Source organism: Rhinolophus hipposideros (genome assembly GCF_964194185.1).
Source record: "Rhinolophus hipposideros genome assembly, chromosome: 14".
Taxonomy (NCBI): Eukaryota; Metazoa; Chordata; class Mammalia; order Chiroptera; family Rhinolophidae; genus Rhinolophus; species Rhinolophus hipposideros.
This window is the reverse complement of record NC_138060.1, coordinates 16,874,990-16,899,421: the sequence shown is the minus strand read 5'-3', so window position 1 is coordinate 16,899,421 and position 24,432 is coordinate 16,874,990. Positions and strand designations below refer to the sequence as shown.

Below are 24,432 nucleotides of genomic sequence, written 5' to 3'. Positions count from 1 at the left end.
ACATTTACAAACTGTTGATAAATAATGTAGTTGGTGCCATTTTGTTATTCCTATTTTTGATCTTTTTTTTTCCTTAAAGAAGTCCCTTTCACATTTCTTATAATACTAGTTTGGTGTTGATGAACTCCTTTAGCTTTTGTCTGAGAAGCTATCTCTCCTTCAATTCTAAATGATAGCTTTGCTGGGTAGAATAATCTTGGTTGTAGGTCCTTGCTTTTCATCACTTTGAATATGTTGTGCCAGTCCCTCCTGGCCTGCAAAGTTTCTGTTGAGAAATCAGCTGACAGTCTTATGGGAGCTCCCATGTAGGCAACTAACTGCCTTTCTCTTAACTGCTTTTAAAAAAAATCACTGTTTGTCTTTAACCTTTGGCATTTTAATTATGATTTGTCTTGAATGTGGGCCTCTTTGGATTCGTCTTGTTTGTGACTCTGTGCTACCTGGGCTTGCATGTCTATTTCCTTTGCCAGGTTAGGTTAGGGAAGTTTTTAGTCATTATTTCTTCAAATGGTTTTCAATTCCTTGCTCTCTTCTCCTTTTGATACCCCTATGATTCAAATGTTGGTACACTTGATATTGTCCCAGAGGTCCCTTAAACTGTCCTCTTTTTTTTTTTTTTTTTTTTTTTGCTGTTTTGGTTGGGTGGTTTTTGCCTCCTCATCTTTTAAATTGCTGATTCAGTCCTCTGCTTCATCTAATCTACTGTTCATTTCCTGTAATGTATTCTTCATTTCAGTTACTGTATTTTTCATTTCTGAGTGGTTGTTTTTTATGTTTTCTGTCTCCATTTTTATGTTTCCTATCTCTTTGTTGAAGTTCTCACTGAGATCATTGAGCATCCTTATAACCAGTGTTTTGAACTCTGCATCTGGTAGATTGCTTGTCTCTATTTAGTTCTTTTTCCAGAGTTTTGTTATATCTTTCATTTGGGAGATGTTTCTTTGTCTCCTCATTTTGGCTGCTTCCCTGTAGGGCTGCTATGTCTCCTGGTCTTGGTAGAGTGGCCTTATGTAGTATGTGTCCTGTGGGGCTTAGTCTCCCTGGTCAGATGAACCTGGTGCTCAAGGTGTGTCCCTTGTGTGGCTTGTGTGTGCACTCCTCTTGTAGTTGAGCCTTGATTGCTGTTGGAACACAGTGGGAGGGATTGACCCTCAAGCTGACTGTGAGGACTGGATGTGACTATGGTGGAGGAGCTGTTGTGCAAGGGCTCACTCTATGGAGCAGGATTTGCCTTAGCGGCGCTATGGTACCTAGTCAGTCTGCCCTTTGGATGTGGAGTTTGTGGAGGTGGTTAGGTGGTACTCTGGTGTGTTCTGAAGCTGGCTACCTGGTATGTTGGTATTGGGGCCCCTTGGGAGGGGCCTTGCTGCAGGCCAACTTCAACTGCAGCCTGTGCCCTGCCCAGGGTCATCTGGCATGAGCCACAAAGCAATTCGTAGATGGCAGCCACCCATGCTGGGCTTGGAGGTGCCTGGGAGAGGCCAAGCTGTGATCTTGAGACGTGAGGCCAGCTGCTGCTTGTTTGGTGTTTGTGAATCTTTGAGAGATTTTAGGAAAGTCAACAGCATGATCCAAGACAGGCTGTTTGGATGGAAAAGCCACTGGAATCACCTTGCGTGGGTCCACAAATTGGGTGTGTCCACAAATTGGGTGGGGCAGGGTCTCAGAATCACCAGGCAAGATGAACAGTGTTAGCTGGGTTAATGGAGGCTCATAGTAGGGTGTCTGCCTGCGTCTGCACGGCGGGAGGGGTGAGGGCTCATCAGACAATGGCTTCTGCCAGCACTTCTGTCCAGGAGAAAGCTTCCCCTGTAGCCCTCACCTTGAAGCCAGATAATTGAGTTCCTCCCTGTATATTTCTGGTGCTTTTTAAGCTGCTGCCCCAGTGCTGGAGCTCAGAGTGAGTCTGTCAGTGAGGAAGTTTGTGTGCAGGCCCTTTTAGAGGAATGCCTGGGACTCCAGCAGCCCTCTGTCTTACTCACCCATAAACTCTGCTGGTTTTTACAGCCAGAAGTTATGGGGACTTCTCTTTCTGGCACTGGAACCCTGGGTTGGGAAACCTGGTGTGAGTCTGGGACCCCTTGCTCCTCAGGGGGGACCTCCATAGCTGAGATAACCCACCTGATTTTTAACAGCCACATGTGAGACCAGCCCTTTTCTGCCTCGCCGCCCCTTCAACCATTCTCAATATGGCTTCTTCTGTATATCCTTAGTAATAGGATTTATGTTCAGCTGGACTTTAGGCAATTCTCAATGATGGTTTTCTGTAGTTTAGTTTTAAATTTGATGTGAACGTGGAAGGAGGCCAGCACAGTTTTCACCTATTGTCCCATCTCGACTAGAGCTCCACAGTGTTGTTTTTTTTTTCTACAGGGGTAAGCTCCTAAATGACTACAACACCTACCTACTGTGTTTCCCTGAAAATAAGACCTAGCCAGACCATCAGCTCTAATATGTCTTTTGGAGCAAAAATTAAGACTCGGTATTATATTATGTTATGTTATGTTATATTACATTGGGTCTTATATTAATTTTTGCTCCAAAAGATGCATTAGAGCTGATCGTCTGGCTAGGTCTTATTTTCGGGGAAACGGTATAGTTCTGTTGTGCTCCTTCCTCAGAGGTTGAATTACTGTCATCTTCATAGTATGCTCTTTAAGCACAGCTGAACTCTAACTAATCATCATCAAGTTTAACATGTGGTCAGAGTACTTTCTTAAGTCTATTAAAATCTGCATGTTTCTTCAATATGTGGTAATGAATGTGAAGTAAGTAAAGGTGGTTACCAGTCTTATTTCTTAAGCTTATAGGAAGAGAAATGAAAGAAATATAATGATTCAGTGTCATGAGTAATTTGTGAGTTCTAAACTCTTAGAATTATCTCACAAATTATTTGAGACATAACACATTAAAACTTTTTTACAGGTATTTTTGCATGTGAGAATCAGAGTAGTGACACGCTTAAGAATGGCCTCATAAAAATTGGAAAAGCAGATAATATTCAACAACTACACTGGACACTGCCTTTATATCATGAAAAATTTGGTAGAATTAAAACTAGGCAAAATAGCAACATGCTACATAAAAATGCTTTTGACCTAAAGACCCTTTTTAATCTATTAAAATTCACCTTATCCCAGAAACACTTGGGAAATGATTTGGGCTAGATAGCTTATTCTTATTAAGTAACCTAAACATAATTGAATATTCATGTTGTAGTTCACAGTTTTTTACTGCCTCCTTTCATTGTTCTTCTTTGGTGTTGAGCTACAAAAAGTATTTAGAGTTTAGCGGAATGTTTAGTGACCTCATAACAGGTCATTTCCCACTCCCCGTTTATTAAATAAATATTTTTAGAAGACCTTTTCTGTATATTATTTCTGATGTGTTATGAGGCAAAATAATTCTAGTTAAATTACAGCTCCAATTAATAGATATCTGTTTAACAGGACTCACTGCTGCTGTAAAATTCCAGTATGTTTATAGAGCTCTATTCTTGGCTTTATTTGTTCTGTTACTGTGACAGGGAAAACAAGAGTAAAACCTAGTTCCTGTTTCTTGGAAGTGAGGGTATCAGTCAGGTAAATAACTATATAATACAAGTGGAATAAAATGTGTGTCATAGTAGGATTATATAAAGGAGAAAACATTAGAAAAAGCAGGTCTTTGTGGTTTGAAAAGACCAGGGAGTAGTTCATAAATGAGGTGACACTTTAATTAGAACTTAAAAGATGAGTAAAATATTTATAGTAAAAGAAGTAGGGAAGTGTATTCTAAGCTCACAGAAAATGGTGGGCAAAATTTGGGGAATAGTCTGTACCTCTGGGAAGTATACCACACAAAGCTTAGTGGGGTTACAGTCATGGAGAGTTTAAATGTGTATTCATTTGAACTGACTTGATGTGCATGTAGGGAGTATTAAAGAATTTTTGAAAAGCAGACTAGATAATGATTTAATTGTGTTGTAAGTCTTCAGGCTGCTCTGTGAAGGACATTATCACAGCAGGGAGACCACTTACAGGTCAGTTACTGTAGTCCAGGGAGAGTCTTATGAGGTCCTGCACTTGTATGGTGGCTAGCAGAATGGAAGGAAGGGGACAGAAATGAGAGACTTGCAAGAGAAATCTACACTTCTTAGCAGTTTGAATGAGAATCTGATTAGAGAAATGAAATGCTCAACTGTTAATGACCCAAAAAAGGCCAGTATAAGTTAAAGAAGAGGGAGATTAGTAGGAGCTGTAGTAGTTGGAGACTAACTGAGGTGGTAGGGCTCAGCTATGTAAGCCATAAGCAGTATGCTGAGAATTTGCTTAATCCACACAGTGGTTTTCAAAAACTAGAATGAATTGCCAGTGTCTAAAAGTTGGAAAATTTGATGTAAAATCTGGTATTCGTGGTTCTTTTGAAATATTGGATGATCTAGCAAGTAGACTCAGATTCCTTTTTGGCAGTGTGGGCTGGTTCTGAGTAGTGTCTGCCTCCTTTGGATGGGAAAAGTGCTCTTTAGTTTATCCTAGTTCCCACCCAGCCTAATTTACAGTAGGTATTTGAGTTTGCCTCTTCTCAATTATAGAATTAGTTATATTAAAATAGCCACAGGGATGGGAGAGTAAAAAGACATTTTAGATTATAGTTATTGGTATTATGGAAAGCCTAAAGCCAGGAAGAGAGAGGTTGTAGTAAGGTGAGTGGAATAATATTGATTCTACAATATATTTTGAAAAGTAGGGCAAAATGTGATTGGCTAATTGGTCAAAGCATTATATAATTTATTGAAAAACAAAGTTGGGATATGATAAGCCAGATGAAAGCCATGTGTCAATCTACCCCACTCCCCACAGCAGCAATCTTGTCTTATTTAACTTCACACCTCCAACACTTTTTCCCACACTAATGAGCACATAAAAGCAACACTTAATATTGATTGAAAGACTGTTGAATTGTTTCAGGTCAGTTGGGTTTACAGAAATGTACAGTAGATTAAATTTTAGGGATAGATTTGAGATAGGCTGTGATCTAGTAATGAAAACCTGAATTTAGGCATATTGTTGTTTAAATGGTGAGAAAAATGTTTGGAAGGAAGACCGACCAATTCTTGCTGGTAAGCTAAAGGAGGATAAAGAGTCAAAGATGATTCCAAAGCTACTGGTCTGAGAGATTAGAACTACGGAGCCAAAGGAATGGGATATTTTGGAAAGGGGAGCTAATTTGGGGTTGGGGGAGAGAAAGAATTCAGTCTTTAAAATGGCATAGTTGAGGACAGTCAGTCAACAAAAATTTACTCTTCTACTCACTGTTCCAGGTACTGGGAATACAGCAGTGGACAAAGCAGACAAAAATCTGCCCTGTGTAGTTTACATTAAAAAGGGGTGGAATGGGCAGACAATAAGCAAAATAATAATAGAATATTACAAGACTAAAAGGGCAACAGAGAAAAATAAAAGTTAAAGGGAAGAGGTACAATCACTTTAGGGGCACAGTAGCCTTGGGAAAAGGGGGAGTGGGAGTGAGGTGGGAGTGAGGGTAGAGCAGGAACCAGCAGTTTTAAATAGGATGGTCAGAGAAGAGCCCACTGGGCCTGTGATATTGGAGCAAATATTTAAAGGAGGTGAGTGAATGAGCCATGTAGAACCTGAAGGAAGAATTTCTCAGGTAGAGGGATTAACTAGTGCTAAGGTCTAAGACTGGAGGAGGTCTTGTTGAATTCAAGGAATAAACCAGAAGCCCATGTGGTTGGAGGCTGGGTTGGAGATTGGAGATCAGATAAGAGCAGCTTTTCTTCCTCCAGTGAGATGGGAAGCCATTGGAAACTTGAAGAAAGTGACATGATCTGACTTACATTTTAAAGTAATCACTGTGGCTGCTGGGTTGAGAGTATAGACTGAGGGACAAGGCTAGAAACAGGAAAACCAATCAGAAGGCTTTTCAGTGACTCAGGTAAGAGCTGTTGGCTTGGGGCAGAAGGGTGGCAAGAGGTGTTCAGGAGTGTCAGATTAAGGATGTATTTTGAAGATGAAGCAAAAACAAGGAAGGTTTGATGACAAATTCAGTGAGGCACATGAGAGTATTCAATGATAATTCCAAAATTTTTTGCATGAGTAACTGAAATGGGAAAGACTGTGAATGGAGGAAGTTATTTAGGGGCAAGAGGGAAATCAGGAATTCAGTTTTGGACATGATAAGATTGAAGTGTCTATTAGAAACCCAATGGAAGTGTTGGCTAGGCAGATGGAACCTGAATTTAAGGGAGAGACCATCCTAGAGACACAGGTTTGGGAGTTGTCAGCATGTGGATAACATATAGAACCACAAGAGTAAATGAAATTACCAAGTGAATTGGAGATTGTAAAGAAGAGATCTTGGGACTGTGCCCAAGGCACTCCAACTTCAAGAGGTCTGGAGAAAAGGAGGAGCCAGTAAATACTGAGAAGGAAAACCGGGATTGTGCGTCCTGGAATTGAAATAGAGAAAGTGTTTCAAAATGGAAGGAATAATTACTGTGTCAGATGCTACTAATAGGCCCAGTCAGATGAGGATTTGAGAAGCAGTCATTGAATTTAGCAATGTAGAAATTATTGGTGACTTTGAGCAGTTTTGGTGGGGTGGTATGGGTGAAAGTTTGGTTGGAATAGAATTCTAGGAGATTAGAGGAGACAGTGGGATCAGGTATTTTTTAAGATGGTAAAAAAGATTTTGTAAACCAGCAGAAAAGAAATAGTGATGATTCAGGAGAAAGCAAAGGATTGCTAGAGATCCTTGAGAGAGGGTTATGGGAATACGTACTAATAGTAGCAGGGCAAGCAGTTTGTATGGGTACAGATGCTGGTACCAAAAGTTTTTTCTGAATGCTCCTCTATGAGATTTTCAGTGAAATATTAATCAAGGTCTTCAGCTGAGAATGAGTATGAAAGAGAGAGTTTTGGGAAACAGGAGAAAGTTGAAATTGTTGCTAAAAGAGTGAGAGTAAATGAACTTGGGAAATGTGTGCCTGACTGGTGTGTATTTAAGATGAATCCAGATGTTGTGACTGTGTGTTTTTTCTCCTTGAATGCAGGAAGAGTAGGTGAAAAGTTAGATTTTTCCCAGGGTTGGGATTTGCCAAGGGACTGTAACATAGAGCAGAAGAGTTGAGAATGGAAGACCATGATCATTTTGGTTGATGATGGAATTTAAGATTGGTAAGGACGGAAGCGAGGACAAGAGGACACTGGTAGGATCAACAGATTATAGTTTCCAGCAGACTTAAAGACTTGTTGGAACTGAAATACAAGAGAAAGTTAAGCTGCAAAAAATAGGAAGTGGTGGTGGTCACTGTGCAGTGCTTGAAATTGAGCTTATGGAGGGATTGCAGTTATGGATAATTACAAGGTCAGTATATCACTAAGGAAACGAGTAACTGAGGTAGCATGGGGGAAGAATGATCTATGTGGATATGACAACACCAATAATTAAGACAAGAGTCATGTTAGGGAGAGGGATGACGACCCACGAGCTAGTAAGTTCATCAAGGAATAAGGGCTAGTAACCTATGAGTCTATAGATGCCTTTAAAGAAAAGAGGTAATGTGGGTGTTGCAATCATAAAAGTGGAGATGTCCTGTAACAACTAGAATAAAAGTTCTGTGTTCTTCATTATCCTGAATAAAATAATTGCCACTTGGTGAAGCTTTCAAATGAAGATATGCAAAGGTTAAATGTTAGTTTCTTATGTATATATTGGTAAAATGGAAAAAAGTTTAGAGGCCTGATTTATCACAGATTATATAAAGATAATTGTTGATTTTTTCATGGGCTGTTATAAAGAATAAATTGTTGGTGTTTTAACAGATGGGAAATAAGACCAAGATTGCAAAATGTCCTTTAAGAACAAAACAAACTGGATTCGTTCTAAAATCAACACAAAATACTTGTATTAGGAGTGAAAAACTTCTGCAAAAGAGAATTGGTTCAGCAACTTCACTGGCAAAAGGTGAAAAGGATAGTATGACTTTTTCACCCACTAAGGATTTATGCAAGCAGTATGCAGATAAAGACTGTCTTCATATCCAGAAAGAGATTTCACCTGCAACCCCTAACATACAGAAGACTAGAAACACTGTAAATACATCTGTAGTAGCTAAACAGAAGCCTTGCAAAAAACACATCAAAAATGAAAATGTGAAGAGTAGTTTGGTATGTCTAACCCAAGACCAACTACAACAGATTTTGATGACTGTAAACCAAGGAAACAGATCTATTTCCCTGACTGAGAGTGGAAAGGAGAAGGAAACAAGTAAGATTTTTCTAAAGTTTTAATTCGTATTAATTTTATGAAATAAAGTGTTTTAGAATTTCACGTTCATTGGATTTTATGTAACTGCCTCTCAGATTCTATTTTAATGTGTAACAATTTTTTAAAATAATGATTCTTTTGAAGAACATTCGTATGCAAAATTACTTTTATAGTTATACCATATTTTAAGGTTGATGCTCAGAATATTATTCTCATGTACCATATCCTTTAAAACCCAGTTTCTGTGGACTCTAGAAAGGATCTTAGTATAAAACACAATTGTAGTTATTTTAGAATGTAGGAGGCTTTACTTACATTAAAAGTAATTATATAAAATGTTATTTAAAAATCATTATAGTATTACTAGTGAAAATTGAGGGAAACTTACTATGAAGATTTGTCTTGAGTAGCTGAAAATGTTGATTTTCCTGGTCCTCACATTTTGCTTTTCCAGACTCTCAGTCCATGCTAAAGACTGGCAGCACTACTTTTTAACCAATAGAAAACATAGACTTGGAAGGAGTTGTAGAGTGTTAAAATGCCTTCTGTTTCAATAGTCATAAATGTGTTGTTTTTAAAAGCCTTCGTATTTCAGCTTTGAACTAAGGAATTGTGAATATGAGTAGAAATAGCATTAAAATTTTGTTAGGCAATCGTGAACTAAGTAAAAATAACAGTCACCAGGAAGAGGTCCCACAAATGGTTTGGGGGTCAGGTAGCTCCCAAGGTGCTGATGCTACTGATGCTAGAGTCATTTATGTGCTCTTGGTCGAGATTCTTCTTTGCAAAATGAGGGAGCTATACTTTGTCTTTAAGGCTAGAATTCTAGCTTAGAGAACAAAACAGAATCGTATTAGGGATAATGAGAGAATATCAACAAAATTAAAAGCAGAATTTACCTATCTTATGACCTGTATATTAGATATGCTTTCTCTTCACTAAGAGAACTAGCATGTTAAGTAGAAAATTAGTATCTAATTTTTGAGCCAAGCATATGAGTTCTGTATAAAATATTTGTAATGGATATTATAGCTGGGGGGCATAGAGACAGCGGTCCATGGTAAAGTTTTTTACTGATTCCCAACTAAATGAGAACATAAAGACAAGGTAATGAGTTTTTTGTAAAACTATTTACATTTATTCTCAATCAAATTGTGATTTGTGTTTTCATTTATATTGTTTATAAAAGTGTTTATTGTTGGCAGGAGTAAATGGAGGTTTATTTTATTGTTGCTTGTTTGTTATTTGACACAGGAATTTTTATGGCTGTGGCCATACCTCTGGGCCATCTAACCTCTAGGGGCTCAGTTTTCTTTTTTGACAGAAAGTAGTACCCACTGCAAGGATTCCTGTGAGAGGTAATTAATTAGGTAATGTGAAGGCAGTGTTTTTAAAACTATATAGCAGTTATGCCAACATAAGGTATCATAATAGATATAATTTTAATGTCTACTCATTTAAAAGCGTTCATTTTACCTCCCAGGTCAAGACAGTCTACATTTAAACAGTATTCCTAATCAGCCAAAGGACGAGAACATTATGGGACTACTTGAAAAAACTGAGGCTGTTTCATATGTCCTGGATGAAAATAAATCTGTTTTAAATAAAAACCAGGAGACATCTCAGCAGTATGAGCAGAAAATTGCTATGTATGTAACTCATATCTGTTATTGTGGGGTCATCTTACGAATATGGTTTTGCTTTTCCTTGACTTTCATGTGAAATATTTACTCTGAAGATTAAGAGCTAGTTAAAAGTTTATTACTTAATATTTATGGAGTTAAGTTGTATAGAAATGTATAGTAAGGGTTCTGTTATTTTTTGTGCTTTGTCTTAGAGAGAATGTATGGAAACCAGCTGACATTTTTAGTACTCTGGGGGAAAGAGAACGTGATAGAAGTTTGTTGGAAGCAAAAAAAGCCCAGTGGAGGAAAGAGCTTGGTAGGTAATTATTACACCTTTTATTATAGTTTTGTTGGCTTATGGAATATAGAGGATGAAATATATCTTTCAGTATGATATTATCAAAAGTCTTATAATATTTGCCATCTAGAGTAGTTCTCTGCAAATGCGTAAGAAGATTTGTGGTTTCACATTCCCTTTTATCTTTTTATTTGTCACTCTGGTGTGCACCAAAAGCCAGAGATGATCATTAATATTAGTATCATTTTGGAACTCTTGGAGCTCAAACAAAGATTGCTAAACTTTTCTCATTTCCTGAGAATCCATTCTCATATTTTTCCGTTACAGAAATCCTATGGGTTTAAAAATGGTTTTATTTAAAAATAATTGAGTTCATTTTTAAAAACAAAATGTTCTAATGAATCATCAATATGATATCAATTAGTATATTCCATACAAAAGCAAGCTTATTACTTTTTGTCAGCCTGTACAACATATAACAGAAAAACTTATAATTTCTGTTAGGCTCTTAAAATATTGATGATAACTGAAAAACTCGTGTTACTTCTTGGACTAGACTTAGGGTCCAGAGTTTGGAAAATACATGAAGTAACAGTTGTACTTAGGAATAGCGATACTAAGAGCGTGAAGATGGGCTTCACCCTCCACTCAACTGGGAATTCCTGTGAGGCAGTCATAACCCAGATGGGACAAGTGATCTAGAAAATGAGATGAGCAGAAGAAATAGGGAATGAATTTATATTGGAAGTGAAGGTAACAGAAGAATGAAGAAATTAAAAATATGGTAGCAGTGTAAGAAGGTTTAGAGATCCGATATATGTGTTTATATCATAAGTTCAGCTTTAAATATTTTCTTTCAGTACAAATGTAGTTTATCAAAATATAATACCAAACTTCTGAAGTAAGATGGAACTACTTGGAAGTGACTGCAATGTTTTATGCTTTATTTATTATCTTAAAAAACAGTTTATTTTCTTTTACTTGATACTATTAGAAAAGCACATCTCTATTTGTTACACTTATGCTTTCATTAATTTTGGGGGGATTTAAATTTATATATCTCAATTTTTAAGAATTACTGATGATTTGAGCTTAATTTTTTTATTGGTCTGTTAGACAAAAGATTTTCATTGAGTTTTTCACTATTCCACAGTTATGAATAAGTATGGTGGACATTTATTAAATATTTACTTTGCGCTAGGCCCTATACTGAAATAGGCACTATTATTACTCTCATTTGACAGAAGAACAACCAGGTTTAGAGAGGTGAACAGCAGTTTGCCCACAGTCACATAGCTGGGAAGTGGTTGAACTTGGATTTGACCCTACATTTCTCTGAATTCAGAGTGCTAGCTTTTAAGCCTATCAGTAATAACTGAATGAACACTACAGGACAGTAAAACTCAGAATAATTAGCACGGTAAAAAAATGTTCTGAGAACATTGTTCTTTACTGATAATTGTAATAAAACAAACATTTTTACATCCATTTGTGCCATATTTTGGTTCTGATTAAAAGTTTTCCTTTATTCCATATCCCTTAAAATTCTCTGTTGTGAGTTAATCTCCTCTCTTAAAAAGTTTTGATCTATGTAGAAATCTGTACTCTTTAAGAAGGTCATGATTTGTTTACGTGATTTTTTTTACAGTTTTTGTACATTTTTTAAAAAAGGACATTATTTACAGATGAACAGGTTGCTTTAAAGAAGAAAGAAAAAGAAGCTTCTGAAAAATGGAATAATCCTTGGAAAAAATCTGAAACTGATAAAGTAGTATGGGAAAAATTTCAAATTCTTGACCAATCTAAGGTAAGAGGATCAAATTTAAGCACTTATGGAATATAAGACATCCTAATTCCAGTTTTAATGTTAAGCCATGTTCATATCATAAAACTTATTTATTTTTTATAAAACTTACTTTTCATATGGTATTTGAAAACAATGTTATTTTGAATTTATGATCTCAACTAGTCTGTTTGCATTCTGTAAATTGTCTTACTATGTTAATAGGTGAGTGTAGAGGCCATAGGTACCTCCTTTGGATTCTTATAAAAGAACTGTGCAATTTTTTAGATGACCACAAAATTCTACCACTAAATGTGGTATCCACTACCAGGTAAACAAATGAAACATAAGTACGTACCAGGTGTCCCTCAGGTTGTGCTTTGGTAACTTTCAAATTTTGCTGGTGTTTAATATTAGACAAAGAAAAAAGTGCCCTTGTTTTTGTGCTTGTTTTTAGACTTCTACTAGTGTTTCCAGCCTTCTGTCACAGTCTCCCAGTCTGGTAACGGTGGTCCAGGCTGATGGGAACTCACTATCTAGAGCTAGTCAGATTTTAGAGGTAAGTCCAAAGTGTCATTACTTGGAATATGGACACGTTGTAGTGCTTGATCACTGTACTCGTATAACCTGTTTTCCTTGAAGGCGTGAATCTAAGTACTCCTCTTTTGTTTTTTAAATGACCAGTTAATTTTTACTGAGTGCATTATTCTCCTTAAGTTTTAAGAAGTTATTAACTTTTTTTTTACACACATAATCCCTTCTTCCTAATGTACATTTACGTTTTAACAAATGTATTCTGAAAATAATACAGTAACCTGAAGGGGTGATTCTGATGGTAGACCTTTTCACTCAGTACTGTTAGATTTCTTAAGGAAACCTCCAAGTTAGATTGTTTGTAGGGCTCTTTGTTGCGCTCCATATAGGGCTGACTTGCCTACATCAAACAGTTTTGTAGTCTTGATAATTTTACATTAACAAAAGGAATGAAACCTGAATTGTATTTTTCCACGTTCCCAAAGCACTTAGACTGACTGTTAAAAGGCAATACCTTAGTTTTGAGAGAAGTCATTTTGGAAAACTCTGTATTTCTGGGTGATAATTTTAAGTGTATAAAGTTTAGAAATTGAAACTTGTAGATACTACTAAAAATTACACTAAAGCTTTGTGAAGTTGGTGAGAATCAGCTTATTTACTTTTCAACATTAGGACTGAAGAATTTTTAATATTAAAAATACTATTTTCAGTTATCAGAAATCAGGTTGAAATGTTAGTATATCATTTGTTATTGCTTAATTTGCATGGTTTTTTAGGTCATTTATTACCTGCTAGTAACATGTACCATATGGTCATTTATAAAAATAAAGAATTAACCATTTGAGGCCACTTTATTTCCAAATAAATAATCATTTGTGTGTGTGTGTGTGTGTGTGTGTGTGTGTGTGTGTGTGTGTGTGTTTTTAACGGAAGCATCTGTCCTTTTTTTTTAAATCAAAAAAACACCCTATCAATTTATTTATATTTTGGAGTCAGAGATGGGAGTTGGTGATGAGAGAAGGACCAGAAGGGAAAACACACTAAATCCAGGGCTGGATAACCAAGAGTTAAAGAGTATGATTATTTACTCATTCTTTTACTATTTAAATGCAGTTTTTATGTATTTGTATGTGAATGTGGTAAGATACTGGAAAGATGCTATTGAAGGAAAATGAATTAACTGTAAAAAACAAAAATTAAAAAAAAAAAAATCCTCCTTCTTAAATACCAGAAAGCAGTTGGTTTCAGAAATAGCAGCCATAGCCAGGACGATTTATACTATTTGAGTATTAACCTCTTTATGTAATTGAGAGGAGAAATTTGGTTATAGGCAGGGTCCCCAAGGCCAATTTTGTTAAAACATGAGGTAATGCCTATAAAATGCTTAGAACAGTGGCTGATATATAACAAGTGCTTATTTATTCAAGGGTCTTAAGCTTTGCAAACTAGAAACTCAACCAGGCAAAAAGTGTTCTGAAGAAGAAAGTAAAGAGTTCTTATAGTAAAAAGTACATTCTAGAGAATAATCAGTTATGCATTCTTAGCCCTAGGATCGGTCCAGGACACTTACCAGTAAGATGTCAGGCAGCTTGGACAGTATGGAGGATGGGTGCCAGGAGGTCTGGTCACATCTGGTGTTCTGGATAGTAGATGACAGGTGGTCTGTGTGCAAGAGTCCTTGAAGGGGTAATCAAAAATAGAATTGTTTCCTCATGCCTTAATCTTAACCTACTTGATTTCAGTAATTTAGCAGTTTGACTATACTAACTCCATTTTATTTCTTCACTCTATTCCTCAAAGGTTTGCTGTAGTTACAGTTTACAAAGCAGATTGGTCAGTGGTCTCAACAGGTTCCTTTCCTCTCTCACCTTGATTTTCAACCTCACTTTCCCTCCCCCAGTTGAATGGCCCTGTATTCTCATCCCTGTTGTTCAGCCGAAACATTCTTTTACACCATGCAGCTTAAAACTCCTTTTGTGTTTCTAAGCCTTAGCCTTAGCCTAGTGTTTCTAAGTCTTAGCCTTTTTGAGAATACCTCACTTTCATGAAAACTTGGCTTACTATAATGACTGCCCCTCCCTGGAAAGACTCTTAAGGGAATGTGTTAATGTACTTTCTAACATGGAGTAGAAAGTCAGGCTGTCATTCTGCTAGCTTCCCATTGTTACCACCAAACCTAGTTCTGCAGTTGTCCACACAAAAATTCCACCTAATTTCTTTTTTTCTACCTTTTCTTATTGTGACAGAATGTATATTAATATAAAATTGATCATTTTAATCATTTTTAATGATTAAAGTTCCGTGGCATTTACTACATTTACATTGTCACGCAGCCATCATCACTGTCCATCTTGTTTTCATCATCCCAAACTGAAACTGTATCCATTAAACAATAACTCTCCATTTCTCCCTCCCCCTAGCCCCTGGCAATCACTATTCTACTTTTTGTCTCTATGAATTTGACTACCGCATTTCTAGGTACTTAGAATCATACAATAGTTGTCCTTTTGTGTCTCACATATTTCACTTAGAATGTTTTCATGGTTCATCTAAGTTGTAGCAATTATCATAATATTATTCCTTTTTAAGGCTGAATGATATTCCATTGGATGTGTAATACTACATTTTGTTCATCCATCCATCCATCCATCCATCCAAATGTTGATGGACATTTGAGTTGATACCACTTTTTGGCTATTAGGAATAATGCTGCTATGGACACTGGTGTACAAATAATCTCTGCTTTCATTTCTTGGGTATATACCCATAAGTGGAATTGCTGGATCATAAGATAATTTTGTTTAATTTTTTTATGTTAAAATTTTACCGATTTTAATTTGGTGATTTTATGTTACTGTTTTCCACAGTTGCACCGTTGTACAGTCCCATCAGCAAAGCACAAGGTTCTAATTTCTTCACATCCTCACCAATACTTTTTATTTTTTTGATAATTGCCCTACTAATGGGTGCAAAGTGGTATCTCATTGTAGTTTTGATTTGCCGTTCCCTAATGATTAATGATATAGAGCATTTTTTCATGTGTTTATTGGCCATCTCTGTCATCTTTGGAAAAATATCTATAAGTCCTTTGCTTATTGAATTGTTTTTGAGTTATAGGAGTTCTTTATATATTCTGGCTTATCAGATACATATTTGCAAGTTTTTTTTTCCCATCCCATGGGTTGACTTTTCACTCACTTAATAGTGTTCCTGAATGCACAAAAGTTTTTAATTTTGATTGAAGTCCATTTTATCTTTTTTCCTTTGCTGCCTGTGCTTTTGATGTCCTGTCCAATGAATCATTGCCAAATCTGATACGGGGCTTTTCCCATATGTTTTCTTGTTAGAGTTTTATAGTTTTAGCTCTTATGTTTAGGTCTTTGATCTTTTTTGAGTTAATTTTTATACCGTGTTTCCCTGAAAATAAGACCTAGCCGGATCATCAGCTCTAGTGCATCTTGGAGCAAAAATTTATATAAGACCCAGTATCGTATTGTATTGTATCGTATCATATCATATATCATATATATCGTCATATATCATATATATCATGTAAGACCCGGTCTCATATAAGACCGGGTCTTATATTACCGTGTTTCTCGGAAAATAAGACCTAGCCAACCATCAGCTCTAATGCATTGTTTGGAGCAAAAATTAATATAACACCTGGTATTATATTATATTAACCCAGTCTTATATAAGACCCGGTCTTATTTAAAATAATACTGGGTCTTATATTAATTTTTGCTCCAAAAGATGCATTAGAGCTAATGGTCCTGATAGGTCTTATTTTCGGGGAAACACGGTATATAGTGTAAGGTAAAGATCCAGCTTCATTCCTTTGCATCTGGATGTCCAGTTTTCCCAGGCCCATTTGTTGAAAAGACTGTCCTTTCCCCACTGAATAGTCTTGACACCTTTGTCAAAAATCTTTTGACTGTATATGAGGGTTATTTCTGGGCTCTATTCTATTCCATTGTTCTGTACATCTCTCTTTATGCCACTGTCTCACTGTTTTTGATTACCATAGCTTTGTAGTAAGTTTTGAAATCAGAAAGTGTGAGTCATCCAATTCTGTTCTTTTTCAATATTGTTTTAGCTATTAAGGGTCCCTTGAGATTCTATATGAATTTTAAGATGGATTTTTCTATTTCTGCAAAAAACTTTGAGATTTTCATAGGGGTCGCATTGAAAATACAGATCTCTTTAGGTAATCCTGATAATACTAAGTTTTCTAGTCCATGAACACAAAATATCTTTCGATTTATTTGTCTTCTTTAATTTCCTTCAGCAATGATTTGTAGTTTTCAAGGTATAAATCTGTTGCCTGTTTATTTCTAAGTATTTTATTTTTGATACTATAATACATGGAATTGTTTTCTTAATTTCCTTTTCCCAGATACATTATTTTTCTGTGGTGGTTTTGTATCCTGCAACTTTGCTGAATTTGTTTATTTTAACAGGGTGTATGTGATTTTGAGAGGGTGGTCTTTGTGCAGTATGTGAGTTTGATGTGGATCCTTTGGTACTAGATTGTTTTCTTAGTGAGTAGCTGCACAAACACTGATCTGCATTAACACCCAAGACTCATATATGCGTAATCATAACTGGATCATGTGTATGTATTTTTTCCTTTTTTGACTTTTCAACTTTATGATTAAAATATTACATAATTCTAATATGCAAAAGGATATAAAGGACAATTTAAAACACATCTTTACCCATGTCATATGCCAGGAGGGCCCATTATAGTATACAGTTCCAAGTTCAGCAGGAATTTTTGTGGACTTCTCATAATGGGACAAGATGTTTAAAAAATAGCTGGTCACCCAACCCAGTAGCATAAAAATTAGAATACCTGGCACTTTTATGTTCCTGATTCAGGTTACTTTAGAATCCTGGGAACAGTGTGTGTGGATTATGAGGCCCTTCCCACAGTATAACTGGGATGTGACTAAGTTTTTAACCTAGTGTCATTCCACTAATGGCCTTATTTGAGAAGAAACTAATAATAACAGCTTGACCAGAATGAGCCAATCCTGGCCAAAGTTTCCCTTTGGCTCTCAATACTGGGCAGTCTCAGAATCAGGGGAACCCCATCTCAGTCCTCCAAAATTGAATTCTATGGAAAGAATCCTTCTATATTGAAAACTGGGTAGGTCTCTTTGCCTTACCAGAAAGATTTGATAGTTAAATAGAATAAGGAAATGGAATTGTTTGAAGGCCTCTTAGGATCCATGAAGTATACTAGGCACTTCACATACTGTGCATCTGGTTTTGGAATAAGAGGCAGAATTTAGTAACATCTAATCAGGTGGAAGAGAGCACCAAGGGTAACTTGTGCATAACTAACTACCTGTATAACATTAGACCTAGTTAAATCTGTTTAAAGAGTGGTGAACAGAAAACAAAAAAATGGAGATTGAAAATATTCAGCAATAGAAAGGGGGATATACCTGCTAAGAATTCAGGAAAATCTCTTATAAGAAATATGTCCTTATTTTGTGAAACAGGAAATTTTTAAAGAAAACATTGACTTTGTTTATTCCTGTCTTATTCCACTTGAAGTGGTTCAGGAAATCCATGTACAAGCCTAGGCTCAAGATAAGAAAGTAGAACAAAACTAAGAATACTGTAGCAGGAAAGAAAAACAATTTGGTAATGAAATAAATTGAAATCACAGCGAGGAAGAGAAAGAAATCACTGTGGGGGACCCTCTCTGAATATAGGAAGAATTTTAAAAAGAGATAAAAAGTCTGACATAATAGATACTACAAACAGCTTATAAAGATACAACCTTGAGTGATAGACTTTCCCAAAGAAGAAAACAGAGCAAATAGATAAGACGTACTAATAACGGTATCAGAGGAAAGAACTTTCTAGACCAGAAAAAAAGTTAAATGAATTAAAAGAGGCTGATTTGAAGATATACCCTAGTAAGTGTTCGTAGTTCAAGAACAAGTATAAACTTCTTTAAGCATTTAAACATAAGAAGAAGGCAAGGAACAAAAATCAAGTTAACCTTAGATTTCTCCTCTATAGATAATAGAGCAATATTTATAAAAGTTTAATAGATAAAGATTGGGACTAAAAAATTTAAATCCTAAACAACATATTCACATGTAAAGGGAACATAAATATAGATCTGCAAGAATTTATAAAATATTCCTCCCAAGGGTCTTTCTCTGATATTTTTTGTTGAAAGAAGTTTTTAAAGATTATTTCTGGGTCAGAAAAGTGAATCAAAATGAAAACACAGAGAATGAGGTTGGATGGTGCAGGAGGGAGGGAGAAAAAAATGAAAACAATTAAGGAATTTGTGGTTGAAAAAAGGAATATGTAGCTGACACAAGTCTCCACAGCTTTGCAAAATAAAAAGGGTGAGTTGCTGAGCAATACATATAATACAACCATATCTGTGTTTAAAGAAAAAAATTTTTAAAAGATTTAGCATAATGAATAAATGAAAACAAAGCAGATTCTTGGCATTGTCTAAGTCTGTGAAGAGTCTTGGAAACATGACTGTTTCATTTTTTTAGGCTTTTGTTTTGTCAGGATATTGTGCAACGTGTTGATGTTTGATCTTTCTGTAAAGACAGTTAATTATGATTTCTAAAATAAGATAAAGGGTTTAAGGATTTAGAAAACATAGGTAACAGTTAGTATAATTTTAAACAGAAAACTAAATAAATAGTAACAGCAAGAAAACAAAAATCAACTCTGAAAGTTAAAAAATATTTTGTTAAAAAGTAGAGGTACGAGAACCCCAAAGACTTGCTGCTTAAAAGATACACCTGAAATAAAATTACACATTGTTAAAAATAGGGTTATGTAAACCAGTCAAAATTTAAAAAAAAAGAAAAAGCAAAATTGATGATAGTGTTTTGGAAACATTACTTCAGGGAGAGAAAGCTGTTGACACAGCAATTTATTTTGATAAAAAGCAGAGTAGTTAATAAAGAGATAGTGATCTCTGTGATGCATTTGCCAAAAATAAGTAGGAGAAATTGAAGCACATTTTTACCAGGATATTATCAGAGGATTTGGCCAATACAATCAAAGTATCAGTAAATTTATTTCCTATGTACACACAGTTCAGATTTTCAAATGTCAATAGAGCACTTACAAAATTTGCTATAATGTTATAAGGAAGACAACCAAAAATAAAGGTCAAGCCGAAAATATTTAAGCAAATAAGCTTTACAAACTTAGAAATGCTTAAGATCCCATGATCTCAAGATTCTGCACTCTGATGTAAACTGCTGGTTAAGATCAGTCCCTAAAATACTGAAAAAACTTAGGGAACAGATACTTTTGGTCAGTTGGGTTGGTAGGTGGCCTGGGGTAGAAGTTAACCCAGCATCTCTGGGGGAGAATAAAATAGGAGATGAATTGGAGTCCTTGCTTACTAACTCCACCCTACGCCACAGCCCCTCCCTTCCTCAAAACAATCAGTGCCTCACTCTACATTTACTAACTCAAATCTCTGTTCTAGATGCCTTCTCGAATAAAATCCGTGGCTGTCTGCTTAAATCTTAATTCTTGGGAGGAACTGGGAAAAACAGGTGAAGATTATTTGTCCCTCTCTACTCCAAACTCACCTGGCTGGTGATTTACAATTACAATCTTAGGGAGTGTTTCCAAAACGAAACTCTGACCTAAGGAGTTGTTTTGAAGGGTGGAGAGTGATTGTAGTTTTAATACCTAAACTTTTCAGTCTAGGGCTAGTCTGCTCTCCATCCATACCTCCTGAATGTATTGGCTGTTCATTGCTGGACAAGTTTGGTTGATAATGCCAGGAAAAAAACAAACTCATGCAAATAAAACATTGGAGGAAGACAACTAACTATTCAAAGGAAAAAATACATAGTGGATATCATTCCAACAAAAGCAAAAATATCAGGACTGATGAATCAATAAATTTAGTCTAATGAACAAAATAAAAGTAGCAAGAGAAAGCATTAGCAATGAGAACAGGAAATAAAACCAAGCAGAAAGTTTAGGTGTGAAACATACAATAGTTAAAGTGAAAAATACAGTAAATGAGAAATAGCAGAAATTATATAGCTACAGAGTAAATAAATAACTGGAAAATTATATTTAACAAACATCTTAAAAGGAAAAAAGGACAAGTAGAGAAAAAACTTTTTTTTTTTTTTTTGAGAAAAAACTTTTAAGGCAATATAAGAATAAAAAAAGAAATGTTGACATTTAGATTAATAGGCAGCTCCAACAAGAGGGGGAAAATGGAGAAAGGGAATATTTGAAAAAGTAGTTGAGATTAGTTTCCCAGAATGAAAAAAAGACTGACCTCAGATTTAAATGGCCATAGAGCACCAAAAAGAATAAGGAAAATCCTTCCTCCACACACTAAACTGAAATTTAAGAATATGAAAGAAAAATTCTAAAAGCTTGCAGTAAGAAAGCAGACTATATCTATAAAAGAGAAAAGTTCATAAATCCCCTTAATCAAAAGTTCCGCTCTTTGAAGGTTACTGTCAGGTTATAAAATTACTTCTCTGTTAAAGGAATGACCTATTTGATAAAGAAATTGTATCCAGAATATATCTTTTAAAAAAGACAAAACCCAAATTATAAGAAAAAAACTCAATTTGTAAAAATAAGCAAAAGACTGAACAGACATGGCTCCAAAGAGGATAGATGGCCAATAAAATAAGCACATGAAAACCAGGATTTTTAGCCAAGTACTTACCTGTATAGTCACTCTGGTTCCAGAGGATTTTAAAGTAATTTTCAAGTTCAGAGTACCCCTCCATCCCCCAAAAAAGTGGTTATAGCTCTTTCTCTTCCTCTTGGAAGATCCTGTTTCTGTCTAACCCATTGTCCTGGGACCACCCACCACCCACATGAATGCCTTTTCTGCCTGATGAGTGGACAAGATAGGTAGGCGGGCACTATTGAGAATGGGGAGGTGCTTGGCGAAGTCACCAGAGTTTTCCCCTTTCCCAAAGCTGCGTTTTAAGGCTGCTTTAAGGGGATAATTAAATGAAACAGAACCAGGCATCTGGAGTGGACCATTTGAAAAGCCCTCTACTTTTAGTTCTGAGTTAGCAGCTGACATTCAGACAGCATTTGTGTTAGGATTAAGACTTTTCCTAATGTTGAATAAGTTGATGGTAGCTCAAGAATTACATTAGGACCCTAATCAGGATCTATTTGTGGGGAATGGTGTAGTGAGTACCTATGAAAATAAGTTTTTACTTAAGGCTGTCACTTTGAGAATGGCTCAAAATGGATGTTTAGAAGAGTTTTTATGGAGGGGAAGGAAAGTCTCAGGTCAATAATATGAGGGAGATAAATTGAAAAAGTATGAGTGAGCCTGGGGAAAGAGTTCTTTTCTTAATGGTATGGAGGAATTGAAGGGAGCTGCTAGACCATGGCCAAAATGGATTTGTTACAGTGTGTCTTGCTTTATACACATATCTGCCTTACTCAGCCTAAACTAAATGAGCTCAGTAACCAAAAAAGATTCCATTCTACCTACCACCTCTCCCCACCCCGCAAATACTTAAACTTTCGTTCTAACTTGATGCATATTGGGGAAACTTGTGACAAAGAAAATAAGGATAAAGGGTTTTCTTGTTGAAGTGAAATGAATTATTCAGGTGGCAAGCAAATGAGTGATTATAGGACATCTTTGAGTGAGAAACTGAAGACTGAATTGAGAGAACATTATTAAATTTCCCATACAATACAATATATATTTCCAATACAATATATGTATATAAAACATTTTGTGAGGGATTTTAGGAATTTTGTAGGGTAATTTTGACTTGTGCTGAACAATTTGCAACTCCACTAAAATTTGAAACCAGATCTGGTTATATCAGACTTAAGAAACAGATTACAGAATTTTAAGATGATAGTGTCATTGTTGAGAATTTCTTGCACGGAGTTTTTTGTTTTGCTTTCCATTTTAACTTCTAAAATAACATTTCTAGAGATAGAAGAAATGTTAAATCACTTCCCTGAAGATAATGCTCCTTTAGAAGTGGTTCTTTTAGGCTTAAATAAGTACGATTTTTTTTATCTGTTTAAAATACGTAGAAGCACCTGAGATATTAAGGTTTTTCCCTTTCGTATAAATATTTCCTTTGATCAAAGCAGTTTGTTGTAAACTATGAGCTTTGCTATTGTTCCTGGTAAAAACGAGGGCAGAAAGTAACATTTTGAGGTATGTTGCCATTGTATTCTGTAAAACTTTTTAAAATTATGTCTTGCAGTTATTTCACATAACAAAATGCTTGTTGCTTAGCTTGTTGAGTAGAATACCTTCCTTTTTGTTAGAGCATACTAAACTCTCATAAATTAAAGCAACAACAAATTGTTATGATACTGTTTTATTATTTTTTCCCTTAAAATTCAAGGACTTAATCTGAACACATTTTTCTTATTGATAACGTCATAGGTTGTTGTAGGGCTGTAGCAGCAGGAAAGGAAAAGAAGAAGGGTACCCTAGAAAGAGACATGTTCAATAGAGAGTCTCTGGTCCCTTATATCCTCCTGCCTCTAGGCCCAAAGGCAATATCTTCTGTATTCTGAAGCCAAATATAAAACGATATTCTTTTATTTTAAATTATCAGTGTAACTCCTTTCAAAGTCTAAATGAAACTATATGAAGATAGAATTTTGAAGATCTTATAATTGTTTTAGGGAATGAATTTTTCCATTTTTCATTAGAAAATTTTCTTTCCTTACGCTTAATTCTATCCTTCTAATTATATCCTTTTAGGATATGTTACAAATATGACTATGAAAATCAGAATATATCTGCTTAATTCTTGTATAGTCGAATTTTTTGTTTAAAATGATTGTTCCTCTTAGAGATAAGTGACTTACCTCATTAAATCTGTGTAAGTTCTCTGGCAATATTTGTAAATATAAAGTGGTTAGAAAAAGAGAGCTGAACTTTAGATGGAATTTTGATTGCTATTTAGGAAGCAGTACTGCCAGAGCACCCTTTCAGTGCTGTCAAACAAGAACAGCAGAGAAAATGGATTGAAGAGTTGAACAAGCAAATAGAAGATGACCGGCAAAGAAAAATAGAAGAAAAAATTATATCTTCAAAGGTAGCTTACGAAGTTTTATGGATATAAAAAGAAAACATAATTTCGCAGTTTTTAATTTTAAACTTAAGAATATCCTGAAACTACTTGACAAGACTAGAGTATTCCAATAAATCCACATTTGCTCTTGTGAACCTTTCATTGAATGCATTTAATAAGTGTGATTTTGCATAGCTTCTTGTAACTTAACTTTTTAGAAATTTCCTAATTCTTTGAATTTCTCATATTTTCCAAGCTAGTTATCTAAATATATATGGAATCAATACAGAATACAGTTTTGTAAAATTTTATGATACTTATTCTGCTGTATGGTGGCTTAGAAATCATGTTTGTCTGTCATTTAGGATTTTATATGTGAGAACAATTGGAGAAATTCTTAGCAGTTCTTATTTATCCTGATTAGGGTGAGGAACATGACAGATGGGCAATGCATTTTGATTCATTAAAGAGCTGTCCTGGTTCTCAGTCTCAGCTGTCCTCTCGGTCAACACACAAACAACCAGAGTACTTCTGTGTCTCTCCGGACACTCAGGAGCTGGGTGATACCAGCACTGTGTATACACCTACAGCTGGTAGCCAGGTTGAAACTTCAGAAGAGGAGCATATAGCAAAACCCGTTAGAGACATGGCTGTGGCAAATAGTCAAAAAACAAAGTAAGTTCATTCTCCAGTATTTATTGATGTTTTAAAAAGTTTATGTGCTTTATTAGGACTGTTATTGTATCTTAATCAGTTTCAGGTCTGGTATTTTTCTTTAAAGTAGAAATGATTAGTAGATATATCCCAAACAAAAATGATTTAACACCATGTTAAACCCATATTTTGGGGGTTTTA

The 24,432-nt window shown here is 35.5% G+C and overlaps 1 protein-coding gene across 2 annotated transcripts in view; it reads left to right on the top strand.

The window, feature by feature from the left end:
* CCDC66 (coiled-coil domain containing 66) overlaps positions 1 to 24,432 on the top strand; it is a 49,169-nt gene that overhangs the window by 5,649 nt on the left and 19,088 nt on the right. For both annotated transcript variants that reach the window (XM_081073407.1, XM_081073406.1), the window contains 7 exons: positions 7,827 to 8,271; positions 9,755 to 9,920; positions 10,109 to 10,212; positions 11,880 to 12,001; positions 12,435 to 12,536; positions 23,470 to 23,601; positions 24,002 to 24,252. In XM_081073407.1, coding sequence (XP_080929533.1) covers positions 7,827 to 8,271; positions 9,755 to 9,920; positions 10,109 to 10,212; positions 11,880 to 12,001; positions 12,435 to 12,536; positions 23,470 to 23,601; positions 24,002 to 24,252 — 1,322 coding nt within the window. The remainder of the gene's footprint in view (positions 1 to 7,826; positions 8,272 to 9,754; positions 9,921 to 10,108; positions 10,213 to 11,879; positions 12,002 to 12,434; positions 12,537 to 23,469; positions 23,602 to 24,001; positions 24,253 to 24,432) is intronic.